Raw genomic sequence first — 11,920 nt, forward strand, 5'->3', positions numbered from 1 at the left:
TGACAATTGATGGCATGGCACAGTGGCTGCATTTGATGGGCACAGTGAGGCTGCAAATGTCTTTTTTTTTTTCATTTGTTTGCGCCCCCCAAAACATTTTGAGCACCAGCCGCCACTGCTGTACTAGGATGTCTGCAGAATAGTTTCACACACTTTGCGGCAAGAAACCCCTTCATCAAAAGAAAGTCCCTCGAAAATAGCCGTTTTTATGCTAGTTACCAATACATTGAAGCCCCCTTTAAGAAGTCTGGGGTGTGACATCAATCGGGAGGAATGTACTTTTATTTACAATAGATCTGTAGCAGGAGATGGACTCGGAGCTCCTTTATCCTCTTACTAATAACTCCCGGCTAGTAAACCCATCTTTTATATCCCCGAGTCCTCATGAAAGGTGCGGCACGGGCTCCCGTCGCAAAGGCAGCCGATCCAGACAATATCGCTCACAGTGTGATCCTGTAATGTTCACCGTGACTTACACGCCTGATAATTGTAGCGTCCCCAGAGGGGGGGCCCCAATCCCGGCAGGATCTGAGACACCTTTGTAGATCAAGTGACAAGGCTTCACAGATGAAATTAAAACCGAACAGAACAAATCTTGTCTTTGCTTTGTACGGGATTAGCTCTCATCCGTCTTAAAGGAAATGTACGACTGTAGGGCAGAAAACTCGTTCAGAAAAAGAGTATCTAGATATCGTTCAAAACGTCCGCGAATGCTCTGAAAGGCAGGCTTCGTTTTACGAGTTGACTCCTTTTGAACTCTGTGGGCCTAAGGTATGAAAGCGACTGTAAAAGAAGCTGCCGCGGTGTTTTCAACCAATTCTACTTTTAAAGGGTCAGCCCATCCAAAAGTGACATTTTCCTTTTAGGTGAAATATGTTGGCTGTGATGTCCCGTGGATTTTTATAGGTCTGGGATGCTCTCCGACATAATTCTTTACACTAGTGTTAGCCCTTTTAAGAGCGTGGATAAGTTTTCAGAGGGTGTTTGACAGGTGGGGAGGTGATACGTTTCTTCCTCACCTCATCAAAGCCTGCACCACAACTGCTTTCACTGCACATGGTTGACTTGGTGTCACCAATCTAAAGAGCATTCTTCCCACCAACCTATAATGTAAAAGACAATCTTTCTATTGATCTTCAATATAAGGGACATTCTTGCCACCAACTGCCAATGTAAGGGACATTCTTCCCACCGGACCTTCAATATAAGGGACATTCTTCCCACCAACTGCCAATGTAAGGGACATTCTTCCCACCAACTGCCAATGTAAGGGACATTCTTCCCACCGGACCTTCAATATAAGGGACATTCTTCCCACCAACTGCCAATGTAAGGGACATTCTTCCCACCAACTGCCAATGTAAGGGACATTCTTCCCACCAACTGCCAATGTAAGGGACATTCTTCCCACCGGACCTTCAATATAAGGGACATTCTTCCCACCAACTGCCAATGTAAGGGACATTCTTCCCACCAACTGCCAATGTAAGGGACATTCTTCCCACCGGACCTTCAATATAAGGGACATTCTTCCCACCAACTGCCAATGTAAGGGACATTCTTCCCACCAACTGCCAATATAAGAGACATTCTTCCCACCGGACCTTCAATATAAGGGACATTCTTCCCACCAACTGCCAATGTAAGGGACATTCTTCCCACCAACCGCCAATGTAAGGGACATTCTTCCCACCGGACCTTCAATATAAGGGACATTCTTCCCACCAACTGCCAATGTAAGGGACATTCTTCCCACCAACTGCCAATGTAAGGGACATTCTTCCCACCGGACCTTCAATATAAGGGACATTCTTCCCACCAACTGCCAATGTAAGGGACATTCTTCCCACCAACTGCCAATGTAGGGCACATTCTTCCCACCAACTGCCAATGTAAGGGACATTCTTCCCGCCAACTGCCAATGTAAGGGACAATCTTCCCACCAATCTCCAATGTAAGGTATATTTTTCCCACCAACCTCCAATGTAAGGGACATTCTTCCCACCAACCTCCAATGTAAGGGACATACTTCCCACCAATCTCTAAAGTAAGGTATATTCTTCCCACCAATCTCCAATGTAAGGTATATTCTTCCCACCAACCTCCAATGTAAGGGACATTCTTCCCACCAATCTCCAATGTAAGGTATATTCTTCCCACGAACCTCCAATGTAAGGGACATTCTTCCCACCAACCTTCAATGTAAAGGACATACTTCCCACCAATCTCTAAAGTAGGGTATATTCTTCCCACCAGCCTCCGCTGTAAGGGATATTCTTTCTACCGACCTCCAATGTAAGGCACATTCTTTCTACCGACCTTCAATAAAAACTGACATTCTTCCCACCAACCTCCAATGTAAGGGACATTCTTCCCACCAACCTCCAATGTAAGGGACATTCTTCCTACCAACCTCCAATGTAAGGGACATTCTTCCTACCAACCTCCAATTTAAGGGACATTCTTCCTACCAACCTCCAATGTAAGGGACATTATTCCTACCAACCTCCAATGTAAGGGACATTATTCCTACCAACCTCCAATGTAAGGGACATTCTTCCTACCAACCTCCAATGTAAGGGACATTATTCCCACCAACCTCCAATGGACATTATTCCCACCTACCTTCAAAGTAAGGAACTTTCTATCCATCAACCAATGTATGGGACATTCTTCCCACCAACCTGCAATTTAAGGGACATACTTCCCACCAACCTGCAATGTAAGGGACATACTTCCCACCAACCTGCAATGTAAGGGACATACTTCCCACCAACCTGCAATGTAAGGGACATACTTCCCACCAACCTGCAATGTAAGGGACATACTTCCCACCAACCTGCAATGTAAGGGACATACTTCCCACCAACCTGCAATGTAAGGGACATACTTCCCACCAACCTGCAATGTAAGGGACATTTTTTCCACGACCTCCAGCGTAATAAACATTCTTCCCCCTGACCACCAATGTAAGGAGTATTCTTCCCATTGATCACCCATATAAGGAACATTCCTTCCCCTGACCACCAATGTAAGGAGCATTTTTTCATTGCCCTGTGAAGAACAAATTTTAGCAAGGTTTCCCTGAGAAACCAAACCATTGTGTCCTTCTCATGTGTATAACCCCATCCCCCCAACCCACATCTGCCTTTGCAGTTTAGGCGAGTGGTTGTAAGGCACTAAAAACGTGGCTTAATACCCCCCCCCCTCAAACAGCAAGCCCTGAGCGAAGAGCAGAGCAGTTTTTCTGCAATTCTCGCACATTTTGAAGCCCAACAATTGCGGCAAAATCGCGCCAAGTTTAGACTGCCATTCAAGATGCATGGCACCCAAATGCACGTTGACCGTGATTTGGAATCACTGTGGATTTGCTCACGATTCCAAATCAAGTATATGTAAACAAGGCCTAAAAACTTGCTGTTTATACTGCTTATATAAGCTGGGTGTAACAGGCCTTACTTGCAGTTCATTACAGCGCCATGAAGCAAACAAGTTCCCCAACACTCAGCTTTGTTGATTAACAATTCACATTCCAGCCGGCTTTTAAAGCCACAATAAATGCAGGGGTCTCAGTTGCATACAATTGAAAATGCCCGTGGAAGCCATGCACTCTTTTGAAAGAGTATGCGCAAATACAATGGAAGCCTTTGTTTTGTTACATCTAAAAGACCTGATCTTGTCCTTTATAACGGCACAACAATGGTCCAATTGTCAGGAGGCTGACATTGCACTGCTCTGCTTATAGGCGACTTCTTTTCTTATTCTATTGTCATTAAGAATAAGGCAAGCCTCCAACAACCTACAACTAAAACACTCCCTCGTTATTAGCAGAGATCGGCAATCTAAAAAGAATTAGCAACCATAACAATCGGTTGGCAATACCTTATGATAACCTTATTTTTGGTCACATGACCGACCTACAAACTCATGCTTGGTCTTCAAGGAAGCTCCCATATCACCTTTAATGTTGAATTACATTCTAAGCTGGGAGCAGAGGAGGACCTGCATTGTGAGGGACGTGATGACAATGGCTCAGCAATGTGAGGGTAAGGGTGAGGGGAGTGGCACAGGAACATGAAGGTGAGGGTGAGTGGCACAGGAACGTGAAGGCATATAAAATGAAGTGTCAAGGAGTACTACAGAAATGTGAAGGTAAAAATGACGGAAGTGGCAAAGGAACACGAAAGCAAGGGTGAGTGGCGCAGGAACATGAAAGCAAGGGTGAGGGGAGTGGTGCAGGAACGTGAAGGTAAGAAAGATGGGAGTGGTGCATGAAACGTGATGGTATGGGTGAGGGGAATGGTGCAGGAACGAGAAAGTAAGGGTGAGGGGAGTGGTGCAGGAACGTGAATGTAAGAGTGAGGGTAGTAGCGCAGGAACGTGAAGGCAAGAAAGATGGGAGTGGTGCATGAAACGTGATGGTATGGGTGAGGGGAGTGGTGCAGGAACGAGAAAGTAAGGGTGAGGGGAGTGGTGCAGGAACGAGAAAGTAAGGGTGAGGGGAGTGGTTCAGGAACGTGAATGTAAGAGTGAGGGTAGTAGCGCAGGAACGTGAATGTAAGGGTGAGGGTAGTAGCGCAGGAACGTGAATGTAAGAGTGAGGGTAGTAGCGCAGGAACGTGAATGTAAGAGTGACGGTAGTAGCGCAGGAACGTGAAGGTAAGAGTGAGAGGAGTAGAGCAGGAACGTGAAGGTAAGAGTGAGGGGAGTGGCGCAGGAACGTGAAGGTAAGGGTGAGGGGAGTGGCGCAGGAACGTGAAGGTAAGGGTGAGGGGAGTGGCGCAGGAACCTGAAGGTAAGGGTGAGGGGAGTGGCGCAGGAACTTGAAGGTAAAGCCCCATACACACTATCTGTTTTCCTGCAGGTTTTTCTCTTAAGGTTTACCAAAACCATCTAATGTGAGGTCAAACCTTAAAAGTTTCAATTCGTATGCAATCAGGCAGGCCCTTGCACTACATGGTTTTGGTAAACCTGAAGAGAAAAACCTGCAGGAAAACTGATAGTGTGTATGGGGCTTTAGGGTGAGGGGAGTGGTGCAGGAACCTGAAGGTAAGGATGAGGGTAGTAGCGCAGGAACGTGAAGGTAAGAGTGAGGGGAGTGGCGCAGGAATGTGAAGGTAAGGGTGAGGGGAGTGGCGCAGGAATCTGAAGGTAAGAGTGAGGGTAGTAGCGCAGGAATGTGAAGGCAAGAGTGAGGGGAGTGGTGCAGGAATGTGAAGGTAAGGGTGAGGGGAGTGGCGCAGGAACCTGAAGGTGAGGGCAGTGGCGCAGGAACCTGAAGGTAAGGGTGAGGGTAGTAGCGCAGGAACGTGAAGGTAAGGGTGAGGGGAGTGGCGCAGGAACGTGAAGGTAAGGGTGAGGGGAGTGGCACAGGAACCTGAAGGTAAGGGTGAGGGCAGTGGAGCAGGAACCTAAAGGTAAGGGTGAGGGGAGTGGCACAGGAATGGCACAGCTCAAATCTTTCCCTACTCTGTAAAGAACAAAGTTTAGCCCAGACATAGACTTTCCCTCCATCTCCAGCTGACACATGAGATCCGGTTACTGTTTACCCAAGCCATATGTCCTCTGGAAAGTGAGGCGTGATGTTTTATTACGGTGCTAATTTAGTTCCTCTTTGTGAAAAGCTTTGTTGTTTATCTCTTTTAAAGGAGAAATTACCCATAGACACCTATAGGGTTGTGTCCTAATCGATGATTGTCCTATAGAAGTCTATGGAGCTGTAATACGCATGCGTGGCCAGGGCAGTAAACAAACAGTGGATGGCAAGTATGCCTTTGTGTGGGTGGAGGAGGGGTAGGTTAGGTGAAGGGGACAAAAACTCTACACACTGGCTAAGAGGTGTGTAGAGCGCACATATCCTTTAAGGGCTCATTCACACTCCATTGTACCATTGCAGTCTAGGTGCCCAAACCAAACCATTGCATTGACATGCGTCAAGGAAAAATGCAGATAGGCTGCATTTTTTTCCAGCGCACTAAAACATGGTACGATCCATGTCCATACTGGAAAGCCAAGTGATAGCTTTTCAAAGGAACAATAAAATCTACTGCAAACGAGGGCTTAAGAAAACGAGAGCGCGGCATTTTCTTTTCACGCACAGAGACAAATTTGGGCGTACAACACCAGAATCTTTCCAGACCTGGGAGGCCACATGTCTTGTAGATGTGGCAAAATTCACACCTAAGCGTCACATTTTTTAAGGTTTTTTGGGGACAGGCATTTGTATTGCCATTTTTGTACAGCGTTTTTAAGCTTTGGAGCTTTTTTTTTATTGGCCAATAGAAAAAAAATATCATACGTTTTGTAATTTGTTGCTATGTTTTTCAGCTTTTCATCCACTTTTATTTATTCAGGAATTGTTTTTTTTTTTTTTTGTAAGGGGTTAAAGATCATGGTTTGGGCTTAATTAATTTATTTTATTTTTGTTTATTTACTTATTATTATTATTTTTTTTTTTTGTTAGTTAGGGTTAAGAGGTTAATATTAGGGTTAGGGGTGAATATATTTATTATTTATTTACTTATTATTTATTTATTTAGGTTAGGGGTTGGAGCCCAATATTGGGGCTAGGGGTTAAAGGTTACAGTAAGCGGTTAATGTATTTTATTTACTTTTTATATTTATTTTGTTGAGGTAGGAGTTAATATTAGGGTTTGGGGTTAAAGATTTTGGTTAGGGGTTCATTTATTTTATTTACTTATTATTTATTTTGTTAGGGTAGAGGTTAGAAGTTAATATTGGGGTCGGGGGTTAAAGGTTATAGTTAGGGGTAATTTATTTACTTCTTCTTATTTATTTTCTTGGGTTAAGAGTCATTATTAGGGTTTAGGGCTAAAGATTTTGGTTAGGGATTACTGAATTTATTTTATTTACTTATTATTTATTTTCTTGGGTTAAGAGTCGTTATTAGGGTTTGGGGCTAAAGATTTTGGTTAGAGATTACTGAATTTATTTTATTTACTTATTATTTATTTTCTTGGGTTAAGAGTCATTATTAGGGTTTGGGGCTAAAGGTTTTGGTTAGGGATTAATTTTTCTTTTATTATTATTTACTTTGTTAGGTTAGGGGTTAATATTAGGATTAAAAGTTATTGTTAGAGGTTAATTTATTTACTTGTTATTTATTTATTTTGTCAGGTTAGGGGTAAAGGTTAGGATTAAAGGTTAATATTAGGGTTTGGGTTAGGTGTTAGAATAAGGGGTTGATATTAGGGTTATTTTATTGTTTATTATGTTAGGTTAGGGGTTAATATTAGGGTTAGGGTTATTTTTTTTATTTTTTTTTAATATTAGGGTTAGGGGTTAAAGGTTATGGTTAGGGGTTTATTTATTTACTTATTATTTATTTTGACAGGTTAGGTGTTAGAATAAGAGGTTATTATTAGGTGTGGGTTAGAGGTTAGAATAAGGGTTTAATAATTGGATTATTTTATTATTTAAATATTATTTATTATGTTAGAAGTTAATATTAGGGCTAGGGGTCAAAGGTTATAGTTAATTTATTTACCTATTATTTATTTTGTCAGGTTAGGATAAGGGGTCATTATTAGGTTTGGGTAAGAGGTTAGAATAAGGGTTTAATATTAGGGTTAGGGTTATTTTATTTTATTATTTAAAGATTAATTTATTATGTTAGGTTAGGGGTTAATATTTGGGTTAGGGGTTAAAGGTCATGGTTAGGGATTTACTTATTATTTATTTTGACAGGTTAGGGTTAGGGGTCATTATTAGGTTTGGGAAAGAGGTTAGAATAAGGGTTTAATATTAGGGTTAGGGTTATTTTATTATTTAAATATTATTTATTATGTTAGGTTAGGGGTTCATTTTAGGGTTAAAAGTTATGGGTTCATTTATTTACTTATTATTTATTTTGTCAGGTTAGGGGTTAAGAATAGAGGTTATTATTAGGGTTTGGGTTAAGATAAGGGTTTAATATTACGGTTCGAAATTATTATTAGGGGTTAATATTAGGTAGGGTTCAAGGTTATTATTCGGGGTTAGTATTAGGGTGAGGGTTATTTTATATTATTTATGATTGTTATTATTGATGCATTTTATTTATTATTTATTTTATTATTTCATTTGCAAAAAAAAACGCTCAGAAACATGCAGCAAAATGTGCTAAAACCCTAAAAAACGCACAAATCAAGCATTTCCATGCATTTCTATGGAACAAAAAGTGCTCAAAAAACACACCAATCTACCCGATTGGAGCTTCATTTAAAGTTCCGGAACTTTTTCGAGCTGCAGGCGTTGGTTTCAGGTGATTTGGAAGATGTGGAAATGTGAATTAACTACATAGAGAATAATTTACTTTTGCGTTTTGGAGCTTTGACGCAGTCCAGGCTGCTGACCACGGCTGTATGCAACATCTGAGGACTACCGGGCGCAAAAATACGCTGGATGCTGGCGCTGTACGCCCGAAAGCACACCTATGTGTGATCCCTAATATGTTCCCTACTCTACCCTATACTAAAATATATATACAGTAAAACCTTGGTTTGCAAGCATAATTTGTTCCAGAAACCTGCTTGTAATCCAAAGCACTTGAACATCAAAGCATTTTTTTACAGAGTATAAAAGAGAAGAGAGGCGCCTCTAAGGCTGCTTTCACATTGCAGCTTGGAGCCGCGATGACGGTATAGTAGCGCTATTTGTAGCGCGGCTATACCGTCGTATTTACCGCGATATTCGGGCGCTAGCGGTGAGGTTTTAACCCCCGCTAGAGGCCAAAAAAGGGTTAATACCGCGGTATCACCGCGCTATCCCATTGATTTCAATGGGAAGGCGTGGTATAGGAGCGGTGAACGCACCGCTTCTATACCGCGGTAAAGATGCGGCTAGCAGGACTTTTGGTGCGCTCCTGCTAGCGCACCGCTTCAATGTGAAAGCCTTCGGGCTTTCACATTGAACACTGCAGGGCATGATTTTTCATGCGGTATAGCAACGCTATTTTTAGCGCTGTACCGCATGAAAAACGTCCCAGTGTGCAAGGGGACTAAGTGTAGCAATAAGTTGCTAAATGTTGTACTTTCATTAACCACTTAAGGACCGCCTCCTGCACATATACGTCGGCAGAATGGCACGGCTGGGCACAAGCACGTACACGTACAAGTGCCCAGCTGTGGGTCGCGACCCGGTCCGGACCGCGGGACCCACGGACCTGATCGCCACTGGAGTCCTGTGATCGGTCCCCGGAGCTGAAGAACGGGGAGAGCTGTGTGTAAACACAGCTTCCCCGTTCTTCACTGTGGCGCCGTCATTGATCGTGTGTTCCCATTTATAGGGAAACACAATCAATGACGTCACACCTACAGCCACACCCCCCTACAGTTAGAAACACAAATGAGGTCACAATTAACCCCTTCAGTGCCCCCCTGTGGTTAACTCCCAAACTGCAATTGTCATTTTCACAGTAAACAGTGCATTTTTAATGCATTTTTTGCTGTGAAAATGACAATGGTCCCAAAAATGTGTCAAAATTGTCCGAAGCGCCATAATGTCGCAGTCACGAAAAAAATCGCTGATTGCCGCCATTAGTAGTAGAAAAAAATAATTAATAAACATGCAATAAAACTATCCCCTATTTTGTAAACGCTATAAATTTTGCGCAAACCAATCGATAAACGCTTATTGCGATTTTTTTTACCAAAACTGGGTAGAAGAATACGTATCGGCCTAAACCGAGGAAAAAAATAAAAACATTTTATATATTTTTGGGTGATATTTATTATAGCAAAAAGTAAAAAATATTGCATTTTTTTCAAAATTGTCGCTCTATTTTTGTTTATAGCGCAAAAAATAAAAACCGCAGAGGTGATCAAATACCACCAAAAGAAAGCTCTATTTGTGGGAAAAAAAAGGACAGCAATTTTGTTTGGGAACCACGTCCCACGACCGCGCAATTGTCAGTTAAAGCGACGCAGTGCCGAATCGCAAAAACTGGCCGGGTCCTTTAGCTGCCTAAAGGTCCGGGTCTTAAGTGGTTAAATGTAACCATATTGCTACACTTAGAGGCTCCTCTTCTCTTTTATACTCAGTTGTGACATGATGCTACTCTTATATCAAGACATCGCTTGTATATCAAGGCAAAAATGTATTAAAACATGTTGTTTGTCTTGCAAAACGCTCTCAAACCAAGTTACTCTCAAACCAAGGTTTTACTGTATTTTGACTTCGGATCTATTTTAGATCCTGTTGCTATAAATAAAAGTAACACAACAGGATACTGCATTCAAAACAAAAACAAATGATTAGATCAAAAAGTACGAAGGAAGCTACGAGCGAGCGAACGACTTCCCACTTACATTGACTGCTCCGACTTCAGACGACGCTCAAGTTTTAAATAAAGTTTTACAAAAAGTTCCTGTGAAAGTTTTATTCTAAGACCCAGAAGTTTGTAAAAAGTTGAATAAGAAGATCACAGGGGGGGTTCTCACCTCCATTGCCAGCCAGGGCGCAGATCACAGAGATCAGGGAGAAGCACGCCACATACTTCATCTTGCTGCTGCTTGTTGAGCTCCTTTGTTTTGTAATAAGTTTCAGCTTCCTGGAACAAGAGCTGACAAACACAATGAGTACATGTGACACCGCAGGAGGAGGCGTGGCCACAGCTGGGCCCACCCCCCAGGCAGTCTGCGCTGCTGGCCAATGGGGAGGGCCAGCCTGATCACAGCATCGCCTGTCGCTAGGCAGACATTACAAGACAAGTTACAATGTATAATATCTCACAAAAGTGAGTACACCCCTCCCATTTGTGTAAATATTTTCTTCTATCTTTTCATGTGACAACACTGAAGAAATGACACTTTGCTACAATGTTGTGTAGTGAGTGTACAGCTTGTATAACAGTGTACATTTGCTGTCCCCTCAAAATAACTCAACACACAGCCATTAACCTCTTTACCACCGGGCTAATTTTCCAGATTCAGTGTTTACGAGACTAAAACAGTTTTTTTTGCTAGAAAATTACTTAAAACCCCCAAACATTATATATTTTTTTCTAATACACTAGAGAATAAAATGGCAGTCATTGCAATACTTTTTGTCACACCGTATTTGCGCAGCGGTCTTACAAGCGCACTTTTTTTGGAAAAAAATCACTTTTTTGAATTAAAAAATAAGACAACAATAAATTTGGCCCAATTTTTTTATATATTGTGAAAGATAATGTTACGCCGAGTAAAATGATACCCAGCATGTCACGCTTAAAAATTGCGCCCGCTAGTGGCATGGCGTCAAACTTTTACCCTTAAAAATCTCGATAGGCGACGTTTTAAAAAATTCTACAGGTTGCATTTTTTGAGTTGCAGAGTAGGTCTAGGGCTAGAATTATTGCTCTCGCTCTAACGATCGCGGCGATACCTCACTTGTGTTGTTTTAACACCGTTTTCATATGCGGGCGCTACTCGCGTATGCGTTCGCTTCTGTGCGCGAGCTCGTCGGGCTGGGGCGCTTTAAAAAAATTTTTTTTGTTTTCTTATTTCTTTTTATTTAGTTTTATAATTTTTTACTCTGAAATAAAAAAAAAAAATTATCACTTTTATTCCTATTACAAGGAATGTAAACATCCCTTGTAATAGAAAAAAGCATGACAGGTCCTCTTAAATATAAGATTTGGGGTCAAAAAGACTTCAGATCTTATATTTAGACTTAAATGCAAAAAAAAAAAAAAAAAATTTGAAACTGTCATTTTTTCAAATGACAAAAAAAAAAATGTTTCTTTAAGAGGCTGGGCGGGACTGACGTTTTGACGTCACTTCCGCCCAGCAGAGCTATGGGGACAGGCGAAGGAGATTTTTCCTTCACTAGCAACCCCAGTCAGCTGCCGAACAGACCCGATCGCCTCCGCCGCTACCGACGGCTCCGGTAAGCGGCGGAGGGCGCGGGAGAGCGGCGGGAGGGGGGGCCCTCTCCCGCC

General features: G+C 42.2%; 1 protein-coding gene across 1 annotated transcript in view; it reads right to left on the reverse strand.

Annotated features, from left to right (window-relative positions):
- LOC120916394 (basal cell adhesion molecule-like) overlaps positions 1 to 10,552 on the reverse strand; it is a 77,034-nt gene extending 66,482 nt beyond the window's left edge. Inside the window, exon 1 of the mRNA XM_040327348.1 lies at positions 10,440 to 10,552. Within this exon, the coding sequence (XP_040183282.1) occupies positions 10,440 to 10,500 (61 nt within the window). The 5' untranslated portion in view covers positions 10,501 to 10,552. The remainder of the gene's footprint in view (positions 1 to 10,439) is intronic.
- Positions 10,553 to 11,920: the final 1,368 nt, after the last annotated feature.

The sequence above is a fragment of the Rana temporaria genome, chromosome 10, assembly GCF_905171775.1.
Source record: "Rana temporaria chromosome 10, aRanTem1.1, whole genome shotgun sequence".
Lineage (NCBI taxonomy): Eukaryota > Metazoa > Chordata > Amphibia > Anura > Ranidae > Rana > Rana temporaria.